This window comes from Vombatus ursinus, unplaced genomic scaffold, assembly GCF_900497805.2.
Source record: "Vombatus ursinus unplaced genomic scaffold, bare-nosed wombat genome assembly UNPS02013152.1, whole genome shotgun sequence".
Taxonomy (NCBI): domain Eukaryota; kingdom Metazoa; phylum Chordata; class Mammalia; order Diprotodontia; family Vombatidae; genus Vombatus; species Vombatus ursinus.
The window spans coordinates 4,597-26,230 of record NW_020952930.1 but is presented as its reverse complement, the minus strand read 5'-3'; the positions used below and the strand labels follow the sequence as shown (position 1 = coordinate 26,230).

Genomic DNA, 21,634 nt, shown 5'->3' with positions numbered 1-21,634 from the left:
CACACACACACACACACACACACACACACACACACACACACACACACTTCCACCTTGCTCCAACTCACCAGATCATTCCTTCAAACAAGTTGTGGATAATAAGATGGGACTGGGTCACAACAATAAGCAGAGTCACATGAGTCCAACCAAACTGTAGGAAAGAGAAAAAAAAAATCGTCCTTGACTCCAGTCCATCTCTAAAGCCATTTCAGAGAGCAGCCTTAGGTAGAAAGCTGTGGTGAACTATGAATAGAAGAAATGCCTCATCCTGCCCCTTTCTACTCCTTTTGGGAGAGAGGCACATAATCTGTACCTTTGAGCTCTTATTCATGATGTTGCTCACCTTCCACACTTCCTCTCATCTTAATTTCCCTTCAAGACAACTGAGATTAGCAATGTGGCCAAACAAGTGAAGACCTGTGCTCTGTGGGCTCCTTGAAAGTGGGGTCTATTTTTTGTTTTTCTTTGTATCAACAGCACTTAGCACAGTGCCTCGCACACAGTAGGTGCTTTAAAAAATTCTTGCCAATTGATGACTGATTCTATAAAAAATTCAGAGCTAGATTTGAGTTCCCTAGACTTTAACCAGGGAATGAAATCTGAGTTTTCTAGTGGCAGGGCCAAAACTAGAACCCAGGTTTCCTAATTTCGAGTTCAGTGCTCTTTCCATCATATTATGCCAGCATTCTAATACTGAGTAAGAGTTCACAAATCATTATTTCAGAATCATGGGATCCAAAAGCAGAAAGGAACTTTAGAGTCACCTAATCCAACTCCTTAACCTAAGGTCCTGTGAAGGACATTTCAAAAAAAGCTAAGACACTGTCCCTGGCCTTTAGGAACTGAAAGCATGGGTAGAGACTAATCCTAATAATTCATACTTGAGTTGTGCTTCATTCAAGATTTACAAAAATATTTTCCTTAAAAAACAACCATGACTGAAAAAAGTACAAGTATTATTATCATCCTCTTACAGATGGGATACAAGGCTTACAACAGGGAAATAATTTCCCCAATGTCACACAATTATTAAGTAGCAGAACCAGAATTCACAAAAAGTTGTATTTTCGAGAAAAGGCCTAACACTTCCTGAATTACCGAGTTGTCAATCTACAAGAATAGGAGGGGAAAGATTCTTGTAATGAAATGACTTGCTCAAATCACTCAGAAAGGTGTCAAGAGATATGTCCTACATACTATACTAAGAAATGGCATCTTATTGAAGAGACTGAGCAGCTCTAAGTAGTCTAGATTTATAAGACACTCCCCCATCATGCATCTGTTCCAAATGCCCTGGGAATGGAGAAGGAGTCCATATGGACACTGTGTTGCCTTACAGTGAAAGACAGGAAAAACTGGCTGAATTTCCCCACTGGAATCCCATTTAAGCTAAGAGCACTCAAGCTGCCTCTTCCCACTTGCCCCTCTCCCCGCTGAAGTTCATCATTTCCTCTTACCATATAGAACTGGAGTCGATAATGCTTCTTAACAAGACTCAGTACAAACATGCAGAACCCTAGATGGAAATAAGTAAAACAGACAAAGATAGGGATGAGTCACTTCCTAGACTCATCTCTTTTTTCTTATTTCCATTATCAGTGCTTATTGGCCCTTTGGCTAAATTCCTGGCAACATTTCAAGGCTTAGTTACAAAGGCCAGAGAAGCAAAAATAGCATTACCACTAATGTTTCTACCAATCTATCAGTCACATGACTGCTCTTTTCAGCAGCTTTCCCCTTAGAAAGATGTTTATGCTGCAACACAAGACTGAGCTGTTGCTATTGGTGTTATGGATGCTGGCTTTATCCTCTCTTCTGGACAAGCAGCTGAGGTAAAATTCCACGGTCAAGCTTCATCAAATATGTGCATACTTACATATATGTACATGTTCTTTATACATACAGAAATGTACATATTCACTTATTGTGTATTTATACACTTACACCTTTATAGTTACAAGGAAACTTTGAGTCCAACCCTTTCATTTTATGCATGAAGAAACAGGCCCAAACTTTCAAAAAATTAATATTATATGAAATAATTCCTGTTAATAATTGTAAATAACTCATTTGTAAAGTATTACTAAAGTTTACAAAGCAATTTCTCACAATGAATCTTTCAGAAAAGCAGTATAAATATAATCCTATTTTAAACATAGGGAAACTGAGATAAAGAGAGGTTATGTGATTTGCCCATGGTCATTCAACTACTGAATTTCAAAAGTCAAATCAAAATCCAGATTTCCTGAATCCTGGTACCAAACTCTTTCTACTACACCATGCTGCCAGACTGCATTATTTCTATTCAACAGGCTCTGCAAATGACAAAAACATGACGACTAGTGAAGTGACTAATAATTAATTACCTGTTAGGTAAAGAGCAAAGGAAATGAAGCGATGATATTTACTGAGAATCCTCAAAGGCTCCTCTCTCTGGACCAGAGTGAAGAAGTAATCAGTCACTGTTTCACCATAGAAAAAATAATTCACACACAGTAGAAAGTACCTGCAAACAAAGAAAAGTTGCTTTCCATGGAAAAAGAAGGACCCACAACATGCTCCTTGAACTTAAGCAATCAGACAATGCCGCAGGAAGGTGTTCAACTGATGTCCCACCCTTTCTGTTCTCTGGCTTCCTGTTCATGGGGTACGGGGAAAACTGTGCCTTTCAACTTCCTAGAGTCTTCCTAGGCTTTTCAGTTGGGAATATTCCTTAGCAATTCTATTCACTCAATTATTCTTCAATTACTACCTCTATGCAAATAAATACTAATTATTATACAAATGATTTCCAAATCTAGCTCTTCAGTCCCACCTGACCTCCCTTCTAAACTCTAGAACTACAGCTCCAATTGCCTCCAAGATATCACCAAACCTTCAAACTCAACAGATCCCAAATTTTAATCACTTTTCCTTAAAAAACTTCTCTTCCTTATGATTTCAGTATTTCTGGTTATGATACCACTATTCATCTAGTTGCCTATATCCAGAACCATTAGTTATCTTTTACTCCTTTCCCTCATCTTTCTTATCCATCAATTACTAAAAATCCTGTCAATTCTTCCCCAAATCCATATATTTCCTCCTTTCTATTTTCACTACTATCACTGTGGTACAGGCCCTCCTTACCACTCACCTAGATTATTGCAATAAACCTCCTCATAAGTCTTCTTGTCCCTATTCTTTCCTCTAATCCACCCTTCATACCACTGTCAAACTAATCTTTCTTAAGACTATATCTAGTCATCTAACTCTGCCCAAGATTCTTCAGTGGACATTTCCTGCCGGCTGAGCAATATTGAAACTCCTGCCTGGCATTCAAATGCCCTTCAAAATCTGGCATCTCCCTACTTTTCCAGCCTTCTATAATACTAATTCACTTCACATACTTTGTGGTCCAGCCAAAACAGACTTACCGTCTTGTCCCCTGGACACCCACATGTTCTTTTACTCATCTTGGCTAACCCTGTGACTGGAATGCTCTTCTACCTTTTTTTGTACCTATTCTTGGCCCAATGAATTCCTTCCCATCTTTTAAAGCCCTACTCAAAAGCCACCTCCTGTGTGAAATCCTCCCTAATCATGATAACAATATACAATTTTGATATATCAATGTTTTCCCTTAGCATTCATATAGCGCTGCTTTGTACCTAACTATAATACATGATAAATATGTTACTTCTGCATGATAAATCACACCACAGTCTGTGTGACATATATGTGTGACAATCCCCTTACTGGTATAAAGTCCAAGATTGCAAGGACCTTATCATAGCCAAACTTTGTTTATCCCCTGGCACCTTCCACAGGATTCTGCATATATTAAGTGCTTAACAGATATTCACTAAACTGAAGTTAGATGCTACAAATTACATTTTCAGATCTTGATCTTTTTGTGAAGCTTCCAACTGTAACCAGCAATGCAAAAATCAGAATAATAATGTAAACTCCTTAGGCTAGCATTCCAAACACTCTATATTCCAGCTCCAACCTACCTTGCAAACCTTCTCTCCCACTGCCTCTCCATAGGGAACTTCTACCTTAACTGGTCAACTCACTAGTCAACTGTCCAAGCTTCCCTGCTGCCTATGCACTTTGATTGACTGCATTGCACCATGTATGTATGTATGTACGTGTGTGTGTGTGTGTGTGTGTGTGTGTGTATCTACATGTGCACAGCTAGAAGGAATCATCTAACACAAACTTACAAATGAGAAAACTGAGATCCAGAGAGGTTAAATATCTTGTCCATGCAAATCCTGGTCATTCAGAGGCACTACCCCATCTCCTGTTGGCCACTCTTCTGTCACAGGCCCCCTGACACCCCTAGTGAGTTCGTCACAAAGGAGACTTGAGTTCTTTACAGGAAGACCTTTTCAAATCTGCCCAGTGGTCTGCCACTGCCCATGGTGCTTTGTGCAGACTTTCTTCCTTAGTCCTATTATCGTGCTGTATACAGTTCAGTACATTTATGAAAAGATAAAATACTGAATCTCTAAGTTCTGGCTCAATGGAAGGAACCAGGTAAGTGTAGAAAGTAAATCAATGGCAAACTCAATATTAAAAGAAATCAGAGAATAGATTAGCACCTAAAAATGGCTCAGCCAAAAATCTGAGTCTTGGACTGGGAAAGACCTTAGTCTAGTTATATCAATGCCTTCATTTTACAAAAGAGAAAACTGAGACTGGCAGGAAGGGGGAAAGGGCGAACAGCACCCAGGAGGAAGTGATTTGATCCTATTCACAAATCTGGTTAGTAGCTGAGCTGGAACTAGAACCCAGATTTCCTGACTCCCAATTCAATATGAGTCTTCTAAACTTTGATGGATAAATTATGGTAGAATAGAAAATATGGATTTCTTAAACAGAAGCCATAAAGCCCAAACATGCTCCATGCCATAGAAATGACCAGTTAGGTTCCTTCTGAGTTAAAATGGAAGTTTTTAGCAGGTGCTTAATGGCTCCTTGGCTCCCATGGGGCAAAAGCACACCTCCTTACCAAGAGAAGGGCACTGCACACTTTTTGCAGCTGTTGGTGAAACATCTGGGAATCAACAAAGCTCATGATTTATTATTCAGGGTTCTCACAGACCCTGAGGAAGACAGGGTGCTTACCAACTGAGGGTCCTGAACCAAGGCAGGTCATATGAGTGGTAGACATTATAGCCAATAGTGATAATCTCATGGAAACATTTAATCTGAACACACATCACCTGCAAGACAGAAGAATTGAGCCATTTACTATAATTGTTTATATTCTGAGCCACTCCCTCCACTCCATCCCATCCCTATAACTTGAGAGAACAAGATATGTGTGTGGGTTGGAGGGGCAAGAGGGAATAAGACTTGTCATACAAACTACTGGCCAAACAGCAAGCAAGACATAACAAAGATCTAACCTGCTCAGACCTACAAACAATACTCCTGTCGTCATTATCCTGATTCCCATTAACATTTCATTTTTCCTCCCCCATAAATCCTGGACACGTATAGGCTTTTTTTAAAACTTGCTTCAAAGACCTGGATCTTTTCACTAGAGATGACAACTCTATAATTCAAACCTAAATCTCTTTCCAGGAGCACTGGAACCCTTATTTAGAGGTGAAACAAGGGCCCTGGGAAGTCAAAAAGGGCTCCAGCTGTGCTGATCTTATCCTTCTTGGTGTGCACACAGGAGGCACTTAATAAATGCTTTCTGAATGTTGGTGGCTGAATTCTGACAGCATGCTCACCTCCAAATCAAATCAGCCCCACAATTATTAAGATGACAGGCCCTATGGAATTCGAGGTCACACTACATTAACATGCAAATGCTACTTACAATCATCATTAAAACCATGGGTCCCAAATAGATGATGATGAAGAAAAAGGCAATCATAGCCAAAGTCAGGATACCTCTCACCCACCAGTTTTTCCATCTAGTTCAAAGAAAATGCAGTTAGGTACACTGAAAGTGCTAAATGTGCATAAGTAGAACCTAGAACCAAACCTTTCTTACATCACTCACCTTTGATGGTATCATACCTATGATTACTGGAAATTAAGCATTTTCTTTATAAGAAAATCTCTTTCCCCCAGGCCAGAAACTCTGGCACACCTTCAGAGAAGTTGGGAACAAAGAACCTTCATTTCATCAAATCAACATTTTGTCCCAAGCACTGAAGGAAACTAAGAATTAAGTTTATGGGGACATCTAGAGCCTCTTGCCAATGTTAAACCCCAGACATATCATATGGTCACAGACTCAAGCCCTGTGACCCAAAATCCTTTTCTCTAAGTCCCAGGACTTGGCTTTTTTCCCATCATCTTTTTGTTTTGTTTTGGTTTTTTTGTATCTCTCTCCCTCAGATGTTCCACAGGAAAGGGAATTCATATTTCTGCTTCTCCCCTTGTCTTGCAGGCTCAGAACCAATTAAAAAAAAAACAAAAACTTGAAGGTTTTAGTGATGATAAACATGTAGAAACAGAAGTCTAAAATAACAAAAGGGCAAAGTTACAGAATTACAATAATTCTTAAAAAGTTATTAATGACAGATGGTGGTTTTGGTAAAACATAAATGGAAACAAAATGGATCTTTTGGAGCTTCTTTCAAATGATCTTCTGCTTAGTTTTTGGCCCCCAGAGTCAGCGATGCCCCAAACTTCTCTTTTTAATGACACAGCTGGTCCTCTCAGGTTTTCCCTGCCCCTTTGATAAAGGAGCAGGAGTTCCAACACTGGTCACCACTCCTTCAATCTCACTAGAGGAAGGAAAGAGATATTGAGAACTAGCCTACTGGAACGCAAGGTCCCCAGAAGAATCACTGTGCATCTCAGCATAAATTCCAGTCTTGGTCTCAGTGCCCACCCATCATCCTCCAATGCAGCAAATTTTGAAGGGTTTATAAGAATTGAGAAATACTCTTTTTCTGTTCCCCTTTTGATAGTTCAGGCATGAATGTGATTTTTTAAACTAGGAAGTATTGAACAAGACAAGTGAGGAGATAGTTAAAAAAAAAACAAAACCTTCTAACAGCTCTCAATGAGTTCAAGTGACCAGACCCAAACATACTACCTACCTCTACCGAAAGAACAAGAGGCTATAACTGTTGAGCTGCTACTAGTGATCTCTGAAAACTCGTGGAGAATGGGAAAGGTGATACAGGATAAAAAAGAGAGAAATGTACCAATTTTCAAAAATGAGGAGTAGTCCTCAAACTATACACTTGAGAACTTGACTTTCATGCCTGGCAAAATTCTAGAACAGGTTAGCAAATGGCTGGTTATGAGCACTTAGAAAAGGAAATAAATCATCATCAACAAGAGCCAGTATAGGTTCATTTAAAATAAGTCAAGTCAGACTAAGCTCCTTTCTTTATTTTTCTGTTTTTCTTTTCTTTTTTTTTTTTTGGACAGGGTTATTAACTGGTGGATAAGGGGAAAACCAGACAAACAATACCTGAATTTCAAATTGGCATTTTACAGAGTGTTTCACAATAACTTGGAGATAAGATTAAATAAATGTGCAGCAGAGGTTAATACAATTAGGAAAACTTAGAATTTATTGACCAACCATAACCAAAAAAAAAAATTGTGATTCACAGATCCATGTCAATCTGGATCTCTCTAGTAGTGTGTGGCAAGGCCATAAATTCTATTCATAACTTGATCACTACAGAGCTTCTAAATTCAACTATAACAAATTACAATCCTTATTTAACTCAACTTAGTTTGCGCTGAAATTTCTCCAACTGGAAAGAAGAAAAAATATAAGTATGGGACTATGGACAAGAAATAGCCAAACTTCCAAACATGATCAGAGTATACTGGGGGGAGTGGGAGGATGCCCACTCAACTAAGAATAAGGCAGAACAGTTCGCTTACCTGCTCTTTCTCAATACTGTTTTTCCCAATAAACAAATGAATTCAAAAGACACACACACACACACACAAACTCCTTACACTCATTCCCACTTCAGTATCTCTTCTCATGCTGTTCATCCCGCCCCCTCTGCCACACCTTTCTCCAAGCCCTAGCCATTTTCTTCAAAAATCTCTGCCTAAGGATACTGACCAACAATAATATTTTCCATTATCTTTAGACCAACCATAGCATTTATTATCCATTCCACACACTTTGGCAACTGAATGTATACAAACTTAACTCTTGATCACAAACTGTCCAGGATTATTCTTTAATTATTTTCTGTATGATAATCACGACTCTCCAAAAAGATAATCATCAACTTGATCAAACTTGGACCTTTTCATATCTGTATCTCCTACTGGGGTCAGTAAATTAAGCAGATATTAAATGATTCTCAGATACATGAAGATTTGAGTCACCTTGAGGACAGTTTTGACAGTGCCCGGTTGAGGACCTCAGGAGTATCATCAGAAGTGGCTGTTGGTGCAGGTTCAGCTCGGCTCTCGCTGTCTGATGCAGTCTCCCCATCTGTCTTTGTTTCCACCTCAGACTCCTAAACACAGTGAAAATCCGGAATGTTAGGAGAAAGACTGTTGACCTAAGTAACTATAACCTAGATAGATACATGACAGATAGATAGATAGATAGATAGATAGATAGACAGACAGACAGACAGATAGATGTCCAGCTCAGTGAGCAGCTGTGGACCTTGAACAAGTCACTTCAACCACGCTGGGCCTCCCTCAGATTCCACATCAGAAAAATGAGAGATCATCTCTCCAACAGACCGAGATCTTTTCCAACTCAGTATATTTAATTACACAATTCTAAGCATAACTGAAGAACACAAATACTAAGAGAACAGAAATAAAAAAGGGCAAGTGACTCTACTTTGTTGGCAAGTTTGCCTGTCCATCACTGGATGCTGATCTGTGTCCACCTGCCATACAGGGAATTTGGCAAGACTAAAGGCACAGACAATTTCTGTGATTTATATAAAACAAAGTGAGGGTTGGAAACGTAATGCAGACCACTTTATGATCTCACCCTCCTCTTACTATCATACTTATCATAATTCAGGAGGGAACACAAGAAACTAAAGCCAAAAGGAAGGCCACTCACAACAGAGCAGCCTTCTCTGTTCAGGCGGCATGACAGGCACAAAATGAAGCTGGCAGACAGTCGGGAGGATGAAAGGGAGAGAGGTATCATAAGCCTGAAATGAAGTCTGCCAGCTACTTAATTCCAGAGCTGAATTCTTATCATGGCTGAGTCATCCTCTGACTTTGGAAGGAATCCAAAGTTCTTTTTATAAAAGTTTTTTGAATATCAGCATAGCTTAGGTTCCTCAATGAAATGCAGATGAGACTAATCTCAAAGAAGCAAGAGCAACAGATAGTAGGTATTAGTAAGGCTCCTTCAACTGAAAGGAGGTATTTTGGCCATTGGCTCCATCTCTACCAATACTACTGTAAGGAAAGCACTTTGTAAACCTTGGAGTATTACAGAAACATGATCTATATTATTAATATTATCACCCAAAATAAAGTGCTCCCCTATACTCTATATAGAAAAAAAGCATGACATAGTAGAAAAGGCACTGAATTTAGAATCAAGAGACCTGGGTCTGAATCCTTATTCTGACAGTTTAGCTGTGTAAATTTTAGCAATTCTCTTAACCACTCAGTTTCCACATCTGACAACAGAGGAAAATAATACTTGTACTAACTACCTTACAGGGTTATTGTGAAAAAGGCACTTTGTAGACCTTAAAGCATGACTGAAGTTGGAATTATTTCATCATTAAAATGTTTTATACAAACAATTCAGAAAATAAGTGTATTTACTTTGGCCAAGCAAGGAGTCAAACCCTCAAAAAGTTAACCTCAGGAAACCATGACTTAAGACTGTGCTACAATCAGTGTTGCATCTGGGACTGGCTTCACCCTTTCTTCATTCTACCACAGCATCTTCCCACAATGAAGAAACCAAGAAATCAAGTAATTCTTGAGTAGTCTATGAGAAAGGTTAGAAGGAAGCCACACTGACTGCCAAAACAGAAGACCTGAAATTCTTTTGCTCCACAATTTGCTGATGGTAAACTAAAAGTCAGTGATAGAGAAGTGCATTAACATTGGATAGACTTATGGGGTAGAAAAGGGCAAGAAGAGATATTGAGAACAAGAGTCCTATAAAGGTAATCCAAAGGGCTTTAATGTGAAAAGGAAGTGGAGAGGGAACAAATAACCTATATAGTCCCTTCAAGATAGAGAAACATAAAAAATAGCTAAAATTGATAAAGAGTAGGAAGAGATACCCATGGGTTAATAAGGGACAGTATTACGGAAAGGAACCATTAATAAAACCCATGGCCACAGAGAACTTACAGATAATAAACAAGATGAACTCTTCTTAAACTGTGAGTCGTGACCCCATATGGGATACTAGGAATGTTTAAGAAGCACTGGGGGCAGCTAGGTGGCGCAGTGGATAGAGCACTGGCCCTGAAGTCAGGGGGACCTGAGTTCAAATCTGGCCTCAGACCAAACACTTGACACTTACTAGCTGTGTGACCTTGGGCAAGTCACTTAACTCCAATTGCCTAAAAATAAAAAAAAAATTAAAAAAATTAAAAAAAAAAAGAAGCACTAAAGGAGTCACAAGTGGAAGAAGGTAAGAAGCCCTGAACTAGAGGGTCTAACCCAAAGAGGCACATTTGACTTCATAGATACCACTGAGACTTAGCAACATGACTAGAATATTACTCTAGACCAATATACTTTATTCAAAAGAAACAGGATAACTTTTTTTGTTTGTTTTAAAGAAGGGTATAGAAGCCATTCTGAAAAACAATCTGGAATTATGTAAGAAAAGCTACTAAACTTTTCATCTACTTTGACTTCACAACTCCAAGGAGGTCAAAAGAAGACAGGAAAGTGCTATATACACTAAAATATTCATAGTAGTTCCTGTAGTAGCAAAAAACTAGACACAAAGAGGGTGTTCATCAAAGGGGGAATGGCTAAACAAATTATGGTTAATGAATGCGATGGGATACTATTGTGCCATAAGACATGATGAAAGGAAAGGTTTCAAAGAAACCTAGAAAGACTTAAATGAATTGATGAAAGTGAGCGAACAGAACATGGAGAATAATTTATACAATAACAACACTGTGAAAACAAGCAACACTGAAAGCAGTGAGAATTTTCTTTTAAATTTTTTCCCCAGTTACATGTAAAAACAATTGTTAACGTTCATTTTTACAACTTAGAGTTCAAAATTCTCTCTCTTCCTCCCTCCCCACACCACCTCATTGAGAAGGCAAGCATTTCAATATAGGTTATACATATGCAATCACGCAAAACAAATTTCCATATTAGTCATGTTCTGAAAGAAAACAAAAAAACCTCAAGAAAAATAAAGAAAGTAAAAGAAGTTTTTTTCAATCTGCATTCAGACACCATCAGTTGTCTCTCTGAGGAGGGATAGTATTTTTCACCCTAAGTCCTTCAGAGTAGTCTTGGATCATTGTATTGCTGAGAATAGTTACATCATTCATAGCTGATAAATTCATAGCACAATAATGCTGTTATTTTGTACACAGTACATTTCACTTTGCATCAGCTCATATAAGTCTTCCCAGGTTTTTCTAAGAGTATCCTGCTCATCATTTTATAACACAATAGTATTCCATCATAATCACATACCACAAATCAACCACTCCACAACTGATGGACATCCCCTCAACTTCTAATTCTTTACCACCAAAAAAGAGCTATTAATATTTTTGTACATATAGGGAAATTGTAAATGTTGGAGAAGATGTGGGAAAATTGGAACACTAATGCATTGCTGGTAGAGTTGTGAACTGATCCAACCATTCTGGAGAGCAATATGGAACTATGCCCCAAGGGCTATAAAATTGCACATACCCTTTGATCCAGCAATACCACTACTAGATCTATATCCCAAAGAGATAATAAAATAGGGAAAAGGACCCACATGTGCAAAAATATTTATAGCAGTTCTTTTTGTGGTGGCAAAGAATTAGAAATTGAGGGGATGCCCATCAATTGGGGAATGACTGAACAAATCGTGGTATATGAATGGAATGGAATATTATTATACTATAAGAAATGATGAGCAGGCAAATTTCAGAAAAATCTGCAAAGACTTACATGAACTGATGCTGAGTAAAGTGAGCAGAACCAGGAGAACACTGTACACAGTAACAACAACTTTGACAGACTTAGCTCTTCTCAGCAACACAATGATCTAAGATAATTCCAAAAGACTCATGATGGAAAATGCTATCCACATCCAAAGAAAGAACTATGGAGTCTGAATGCAGATCAAAGCACACTATTTTCTCTTTTTCTGTTTTTTTTTCATTTCTCATGGCTTTTCCCTTTTGTTCTGATTCTTCTTTCACAATGTAACTAATGTGGAAATATGTTTAACATGATTGTACATGTATAGCCTATATCAGATTGCATGCTGTCTTGGGGAGAGGGGAAGGATGGAAGGAGAAAAGAAATTTGGAACTCAAAATCTTATAAATGTGAATGTTGAAAACAATCTTTACATGTAATTGGAAAAAATAAAATACTATTAAGTGGGGGAAAATGAGTTGGAGAAGGGGAAAAAAGTGCAATTAGATGCCCCTGATGAGTTTAGATCACCTGACCCATATGATCTAGTAAACTGAAAAAACTGGCAAATGTAATTGCTGAGCTGTCTGTGATCTCTGAAAGATCCTGGACAATGACAGAAATACTACAAGATTGTAGAAGGACAAATGTCCCAATTTTTTAAAAAGAAAAGTGAATGGAGCATGCAAACTATAGGCCAGTGATCTAGTATTCGATTCCTGGCAAAATTCTAGAATAAATTATTAACAGGATGGTTGAACAACTAGAAAAGAAAGTTATAATCACAAAGTGCAACATACCAGAACAACTTTATTTTACTTTCTGACAGAGGTTACTAAACCTATATATCAAGAGGACAGGAATGAAAAAGACAACTAGTAGGAATAACCCAAAAGCTAGAGATAAACTGGGAAAGAATGATTGAAAAACTCAAGGGTAGAAAGTTCAATGTTGAAATGAATGACCTTAAGGTCAAAACTCTGAACTGGTAGCTGCCAAGCCAGAGAGTAATGGACTGGGAGAAAAGGAAAAGATCAAGGCCACAAAAAGGATGAGATGAACAGTTTCAGGAGGAGTTGGGGAATAGGAAAGGTACAAGAACAGAATATTACAGTTGGAGAGTAGATCTTGGAGTTTTTCATTTAGAAAAAGTAAGGTCTAAAGTGTGGCCATTCTGGTGAGCAGTTGAGTAGAGATAAAAGTGGAGGCAAGTGTAAGGCTATCAATCAATGTAAATAGTAATGTCAATAAAGATGACAGTAGGAGATGGGAAAAGTGGGAAGATTATAAACTGGATGCTGAAGTCACTGAAGAAGGGGAAGAATCTTAGATATCAGTGTATTAAAAAATGGGGTGGTATGGAATTTAAGAGAATAGAACCTACTGAATGATGATGATGGCTCACCATATTACGAGTGGGGGGAGGGAGAGACCAGAGGGTAACCAATCCTGAACTAAGCTGTAAGGGATGCTGACCTAAGGGCCAAGCCAAATTTCAGTTAATTCAATGAGGCAGAAGGTGTCTAAGAGAAACTGGGTACTCAGGGAAAATTTGTTTATAACAGAAAAGGGCACTACAGGATAAGGTAAAAGAAGCTAGCTAACCACAGAAGAGGATAAGAACCACAGTCTGCATTAATTAATAATAACCAAGGCGGTATGAAATAGCGTTAAAGTCAGAAAAACTTGGGCTCCAGTGCTGCCTCAGATAGATAAGGGCCCTGTGACCCTAGGCAAGATACTTCACCTCTCACTACTCTGGGCAACACTAGAGTATAAAAAAAAGCAGGTGGTAAAAGGAGTTTCTGGGCAGCTAGGTGGCGCAGTGAATAGAGCACTGGCCCTGAAATCAGGAGAACCTGAGTTCAAAGCCAGCCTCAGACCAAACACTTGACACTTACTAGCTGTGTGACCCTGGGCAAGTCACTTAACCCCAACTGCTTTAAAAAAAAAGTTTCCTCACTTGGGAAGGTCTCTATGTCAATGAAATCCTAAGTGTAGTCTCTATCTTATGCTAAATAATAGTTGTAAGATAGGTGATATTATTGTCAACATTTTGCAAATGAAGAAACTGAGACTGAAAGAGATTAATACTTTAATTGGTTTCCCCAGGGTCAAACAGCTATTAAGTGTCTAAGATTCAAACCTAGGTCTTCCAGACTCCAATCCAGCACATTTTCCTCCATGGAGTGCTACCTCTTGATAATAACTAACTTTTATAGCATGCTTTACATACACTACTTTATTTGAGCATCAGAATAACTCTGTAAGGTAGAGACAGATATTGTTCTAGGTCTAGTATGGGAGACAAGTACACAATGCTAATAAAAATAAAAAGAAATAAAGCTTCTAATCATGCAATGTATCACAATAATAATTCCCATTTCTATAGTATAAGGTCCTGGCACAACAGTATAATGGGAAGGGCCTTCAGATGTGAAGTTAGAAAGAGCTGGGTTCATGTTCCACCTTGGCAGGTCACTTCTTCTATATGGGTTTCGGTTTCTTCATCTGTAAAACAGTACTATTTGATCCCTAAGATTCCTTCCCTTCCAACTCAATAAAATTATGTTTCTACATGTACCCCTGGGCAAGTATGTTAATGTCTCTTGGCCTCCTTTTCCTCACCTTTAAAAGGAGGGAGATAGCACAATTGAACTAGACAATCTCTAAGGTCACTTCCAGATGGAAATCTGGATCCTATTATCCTACAATCTCTGTTTTGCAGCTGATGGAATGGAGGCTCACAGAGATCAGTGACTTGTCTAGGGTCATACAAGTGGCAATCAGGATTTGAACCCAAATCTCTCCTGACTGAGTCCAGTGCTAGGTCCACACTATACTATGGATTATGTGTATTCACATTGTTCAGCAATTGTTTCATGTGTTTCTCTGCTCTCCACAACCAGACTTCAAGTTCCCAGAATCAATCCGTATGTCAGAATTCTTCACTACCTACTATAATGCTTAGAACAGCAAGAACTCAATAAATATTTGATGAATTGAATAGACACAGATAACAGTAGGGATTGGGGGAATAATAGGTCAAATTCCTTATGCTAGATTACACAGCAAAGACTGTAACAGGAAAATCTATTGTTTGGTGCATTAACCAGGCTGCAAGTGAACCCTTTGTCACTGAAAACTTTGTCTCAGCTCCAGTCCTGCTGTTTGCTATTTGCCTTTCCCCAGCATGCCAGATAACCAGGAGATACAAATATCCCATGACCCTGGGAAGTAAACAGATGAGGATTCCTAATCCCCTAACCTCAACATATTTATCAGAACTATATACAAAAATTAAAAGAAGCTATTTTGCCCCAGTGTTCACTGTAAATTTTGAGTCAAGCATAGAAGTTCAAGAGCTCATTATACTCCATATAGTTTGCATCTCCGCAAAATTTGGAATAAGAAAGAGCTACAGGCCCAGACAACTCTTGTAATAGCAAGAGGAAGGAGGGGCTAGGCAAGTGAAGGTGTGAGACACAGTAGGCTAGAGGAGGGCTCCTCTGCAAACTTTTGCTTAGAAACCCAATTTGTATGCACAGCACTAAAAAAACTTTTCACTTCGCAAACTGACACTTTAATCCACCCCTGGAAGTCAAAAAGAGAACAACAGGGCCTCAGTTGTTCCCACAAAGGGGAGAATAATTCCTTCACATATTTGCCTTTCACACTTCTATAATGTAATGGGCATAGCCTTAGCCAGTAAAATCCTATGGAAAAGAACATGAACTGGGAGTCAGGAAACCTGGATTGGAGTGCTGGCCCTGGCCCTAACTAGCTAATTGACCTTGCTTAGCCTCGACTGCATCTATAAAACTTGCAGAGCCAACTTAATGTCACTGGACCTCTCCATTCCTGCATATCTGAAATGGGGATGGTAATGCCTTCCCTTACCCATCATCAGATGATAGTTAGACAAATGCCTTGAAGGCAAAAACAAAACAAAACAAAGACAAAAACTAGGATCTGGGAGGGATTTTAGGGCTCAGCTAGTCCAACTCATACCCAAATTGAAATACCCCTCTACAAAAACTCCCCAAAAGTAGTCATCCAGCCTCTTGAAGATTTCAAGTGGTGGGATACCTTCCACCACCAAAGCAGGTCATTCCACTTTTGAAGAGTTCTAATTGTTAGGAAACTTTTCTTTATATTGAGCTGACAACAATTTCTCTTTAACTTACTAGCTGAGTGACTCTGGGCAAATCGGACAATGTCTCTGATCTGATGTCTTCACCCTATAAAATGAAGAAAATTTTAATAATTAGAACAGATAGTCAGTCTATGACCTAATTACTTTCACATTCATCACTACAACTGATCTTCAAAACCCTGAGAACAAAGAAGGAAAGATATTAAACTCACTTTACAGGATAAAGCGACTAGCTCAGGGAACTTAGTTGCTTGCCCTGCATTACACAACCAGTGAGTGGGAAAACTAGAACTTCACCTTCTTGCTCCCAGCTCTCCTCTCTGCATTCAAGAACAATTTTCATTCCTCTTCCATAGGACAGTCCTTCCAACTCTTGAAGAAAGCTATGCTTTTCCCCATAACTCTCCTCCTCTCCAGGCTAAACGTTCCTAGAACCTTTAACTGCTTGACATAGGGCACCACTTCTGGTCTCCCCGTTCCTGGCTGTCCTCCTCTGAACAGGTTCCAACTTGGTGGGGTCCTTCTATGCTGTGGAAGGCAGTTTAGCACACCTGAAAGGGATCTGGGGAATCACCTTCACTTCAAAGCTCCATGAGACAACAGAGTGATACACCATCAAAAAGGTGAATGCTTATTTAAAGGCTATCTTGAAGAGGCATAGTGTCCAGGACTTAGGAAGTATTCATTCCACTGTACTCTGACCGTTCAAGCGACATGTAGAATACTATGTTCAATTCTGAGTACCCCACTTTTAGGAAGAACACTGATAATCTAGAGGGACAACTGATTAAGGGCCTCAAGTTCATGCCATATGAGAGCCGGTTGAAGAAACTGGAGGCATTCAGTCTAAAAAAAAGAAAAAAAAAGACAAAAAAAAGGTTTGCAGATGGTAGAGGAAGAGACATAGAGGTCTCCAACTATTGAAAGGCCTGTTACTTGGAAAAGTATTAAATTTAGTCTGGCTGGCCCAACCAGCTAGAATTAGCAACAGGAAGTTACAGAAAGATACATCTGGGCTCTCTGAAAGCAGTACACCTTCTAAGGATTAGAGATGTCAAACAGACAGAATGGGCTGCCCCCAGAAATGCATTCCCCCTCAGTGAAGGTCTTCTAGTCAGTTGGCTAGTTGAAAGGCATGGGGCATTGGAGAGGGAACGCTTATCCAGGTATGAGTTGGAACTATATGGTTTCCAAGAGTCTTTTCAAGTCTGACATTTTGTAAGGTTGAGTAGTAAGATGCCAGGAACACTAGCTCTGAAACCAGGCCTGGGTTCAAATCCCACCTGTGATGTTAGGAAACAAGTCATTTCACTTCCCTAGGCCTCAGTTGAGGTAGACGGACTAGAATACCCTCTCAGGTCCCTTCGAGCTCTAGATGTATCATCCTATGATCCCATAATGCTCAGATTTCCAACATTCCAGATGTAGTCTTGACCAGGGCAGAAGGCAATTCAAATCAATTGGCTTTCATTAATCTCCAACTACATACCCAACCCATGCTAAACCCTGTGCTGAATATGAAAGTGGTACATGGCCTAGTTTCTTTCCCCAATAGCCTCACCAATCTAATCTAGTAATCTAACAGTGAAAGAAGACTAAAATATGAATAAAGTCACAGGGCAAGACAGCATGACCTGTGCTGGCACCAGGAGGAAAACAGTGACTGCGATGAGTAGTTAATACGGATTGTCTCAAAAGTCTTAGTCAGTTTTAAGTGTTAAACTTAAGACTTTGGGGACATCATGTATATGAACCAGAGATAAGGGTAGGGACAGATTTTGCAGGGCCTAGAAAGTCAAACTAAGGAACCTGGACTACCAGACTATAAATTCTTTAACAGCAAAGACAACAATGCCTCATTTGTCTTCAGGCCTCCTTCAAGACTTTACATCAGTGCTTTGCACAGAAAAGACATTTAACTGTTTGCTAAACTGAAGTGACTTGATTTGGTAGACGATGATGATATTACTTTTCATTTGTAGAGCATTTTACAGTTTACAAAATGCTTTCACACACATTCTCTCCTTTGGTCCTTACAGCAAATACAGTCATATTGCACTGGAGAGAGAGCACTAGGCTGATTCTGAATCTCACCTCAGACACATTATGTCACCCTAGGCAAGTAACTTCATCTCTCTCAGCCCCAGTTTCCCCACTTATAAAATGACGATAACAGCACTTGCTTCCAAGGGTATTGCGAAGATCAAATGAGATAATTTATGCAGAGTACTTTGCAAGTCTTAAAGCTTAAATGTCATTTATTATTACAACTATTATTACCCTCATTTTACAGAAGAAACATACTGCAAGGTGAAGTGATTTGTCACAAAACTTAAGTGAGCAGCCAAGTTAATGTTCTAAATCTCCAAATCCAATATTCTTTCCACTACATTAGAGTCACTATGAGCTCTTAAGACTGGAAATAAAAATAGCCAGTTCTGTGTTTTAGGAAGACTAAACTGACTTTATATGTTGCAGAAGCAAGATCACCTAGAAAGCAAATCTAGAGGCAAGGATAAGGGGAGTGGGAGTGGGAAAGTACTGAATCAAGTTCCAAATCTAGAGAACCTCTCTTGACAATGGTGGTAGCAGTAAATAGAAATGAGGAAGTTTGGGAGAGGAGGAAGTTACTTGGAAGATTTGTGCCTTTTAGAACACATTGAGTTTGCAGTGACAGCAAGCCATTCAAATGGCAATAAGGGCAATGAGAAATCACAGAGATGCTGGAAAGAATATTAGATCTGGAATCAGAAGACTTGGGTTCAAATTTTGTCTCTGTCACTTGCTACCCTAAATGACCTTGGGGGCAAGTCATTTCATTTCTTTGGGTCTCAGTTTCCTTGTATGCAAACTGGATGAATTGAATCTCTCACACCATATGCCAGGCTCCAAATGGATAAATGCCTTAGATATAAAAAGTCGCAATATAAACAAATTAGGAGCAAAGAAGGAAATATCTTTCCCCACTATGGATAGGGCAAGAGTTCATGACTAAATAATGAACAAAGATTATCACAGAAGACAAAATGGACACTTTTAAATGTATAAAATTTAAAAGTTTTTGCACAAACAAAACTAATGTAGTTAAAATTAAAATGGCAACAGTTAAATGGTAAAAAAAAATATTTGCAGGAAATTTCTCTGATAAAGGTCTCATATCCTTTATATAAGGAACAGATTCAAATTTTTAAGATCAAGAGTCATTCCCCAACACAATCATATCAAAAGATATGAAGAGACATTCTCAAAGAAAGAATTCCAAGCTAACAACAGCCATACAAAAACAACTCTAATGTTCTACTTCACACCATAACCATCATATAATTAAAAAAAAAAGAAAATGACAGTTGTTGCAGGGGTTAGGAGAAAGTCGGTACACTAATGTTAGCAGAACTATAAACTGGTTCAACCATTCCCAAAAGTAATTTGGAACTATGCCCAAAAAGTCACTAAACTATCTTTAACCCAAAAAGGCCACTACTAAGAGCATATACTCCCAAGAAATCAAAGAAAAAGGGAAAAGACCCAGAGGTACAAAAATATTTATAGCAACTCTATTTGTTGTAGTAAAGAACTAGAAACTAAAGGAGTGTCCATCAGTTGGGGAAAAGTTGAACAAATTATGGTATATGAACGTCATAGATTATTATTATGCCCTAAGAAATGAAAAATGAGATAGTATCAGAGAAAGCTGGGAAGAGCTGTATGAACTAATACAGATAAAGTGAGTAGAATCAGAACAATTTATACAATAACAATTTTTTCCTGAAAAAATGAAAGGGTTTGGGATTGTTTCTAGGGTCCCTTCCAGCTCTAAATCTATGATCCTATGCAGATTTGCATTGAGATGATAGTTGCAGTCATAAGAATGGATGACTGTCAAGAGGGAGAGTATGGCAAAAGAGCATCAGGCCAAGTTTCAGCAAGCAAAATGAAAAAGCTCAAGCAGTCAGAAGTATTATTGTTTCTTCATTAGAACACAGCAGACTAACAAATCTGGGAGGGTCTTATAATTTCTGCTTTATTAAGGATGACTAAGTATTGACTCATTATTCTCAAATAATGGGGCCACACAATTTATATACCGAAGGGAAAGCACACTCTTTTCCATGGTGAAATACATATTCCATTCTATCTGGAAAAAAAAGTTTAACTGGACTGGGAGTCTCAGGAAACGATCTTTTTTTAAACCTTCGTAGTTAGCCACTGTCAGTAATATACTGTAACTATGCCAAACAATTAACCATTCAAAATCGATATCTAAATTTCACAGAGCTTTGGGCGGCAAAGAAGCAAACATTACACTTGTCAGTCTGACATCAGTGGGTTCATCACAGCAAAACTTCTCAATACTCTAGCACAGAGGTTACGTCAAAATACTGCTGAGTTGGGTAAGCTCCTTCATCTATTCCTTCACCTTGGAGTAATAATAAAAGCAGTTGACATTTATATCACTTAATCAACAAGCATTATTAAGCACCTATGCTAAATGATGGGGATACAAAGACTAAAATGAAATAATTCCTGCCATCAATAGTTTACATAGCACTTTTTACAGTTTACAAAATGACATTTGATTCTCATAACCCTACGAGGCATAAAGTATTAAAATTAGGGCTCCCATTTTACAGATGAAGAAATTGAGGCCCAGAAAGGGTGAGTATCAGAATTGAGACTTGCGCCTAGGCCTTTTGGTACCAGCTTCAATGCTCTTTTTCCACTAGGACATTTTGCCTCTCAAAGTAGGCTTCCTTACAGCAGCAACCTTGTTTCCCCACCAGAAACTGTAGAAGCTGCACAGAGAAAAAAATGAACTAGCACAGTTATTTTTAACTTTCCATCCTGTTGTCAAAGAAACTCACTCATGCTGTTTCCAAAAGAGGATGAAGGGTCAGGGCGTAACAATGCAGGATTAAAGGTCGTATCATACTTCTGGAAGGCTGCCAGATGATTCAGTATTTACTCAGGATTCTCTCCCTGTGCCTCTGAATGCTCTAGTTGCCTTCTTCTAAACTTCAAAAATCCATATTGTTCAGTGTAAACCCTGGCTACTATGCCTCCACCACTAATATCTCCTGCCTCATTTGTAACCAAATGTCTCTTTCCTTTCTCCTTCTTCCTCCAGATTAGGAAGGGGCTGAGAGGAATAAGATGATTTCTGATAGAAAAAAATGTGACCTTCTTCTACATTAAATAAAAGCACAGTCTCCAGAACAAGAATATTGCTCTCTGCTCTTGTAAGACCATATCTGGAATACTTTGTCCATGACTGGGCAACTTGTTATAGAAAGGACACTAATAATTTGGAGCACATCCTGCCAGGTATGAGAGTGGGACAATGAGGGGACTTGAAATGACGCTATAGAAGAATCAGTTAAAAGAAATAGGGATGCTTACCTTTGAGAAAATAAGGGGAGG

At 38.7% G+C, this 21,634-nt stretch overlaps 1 protein-coding gene across 1 annotated transcript; it reads right to left on the bottom strand.

The window, feature by feature from the left end:
* Positions 1 to 68: 68 nt before the first annotated feature.
* On the bottom strand, positions 69 to 16,744 carry LOC114040437 (phosphatidate cytidylyltransferase 2-like; the record flags this gene model as incomplete). Its single annotated transcript, XM_027858551.1, has 8 exons — positions 69 to 151; positions 1,458 to 1,516; positions 2,367 to 2,506; positions 5,116 to 5,213; positions 5,822 to 5,918; positions 8,326 to 8,459; positions 16,248 to 16,301; positions 16,652 to 16,744. Coding segments are annotated over 8 exons (758 nt in total), but the record flags the coding sequence as incomplete, so codon positions are not given.
* Positions 16,745 to 21,634: the final 4,890 nt, after the last annotated feature.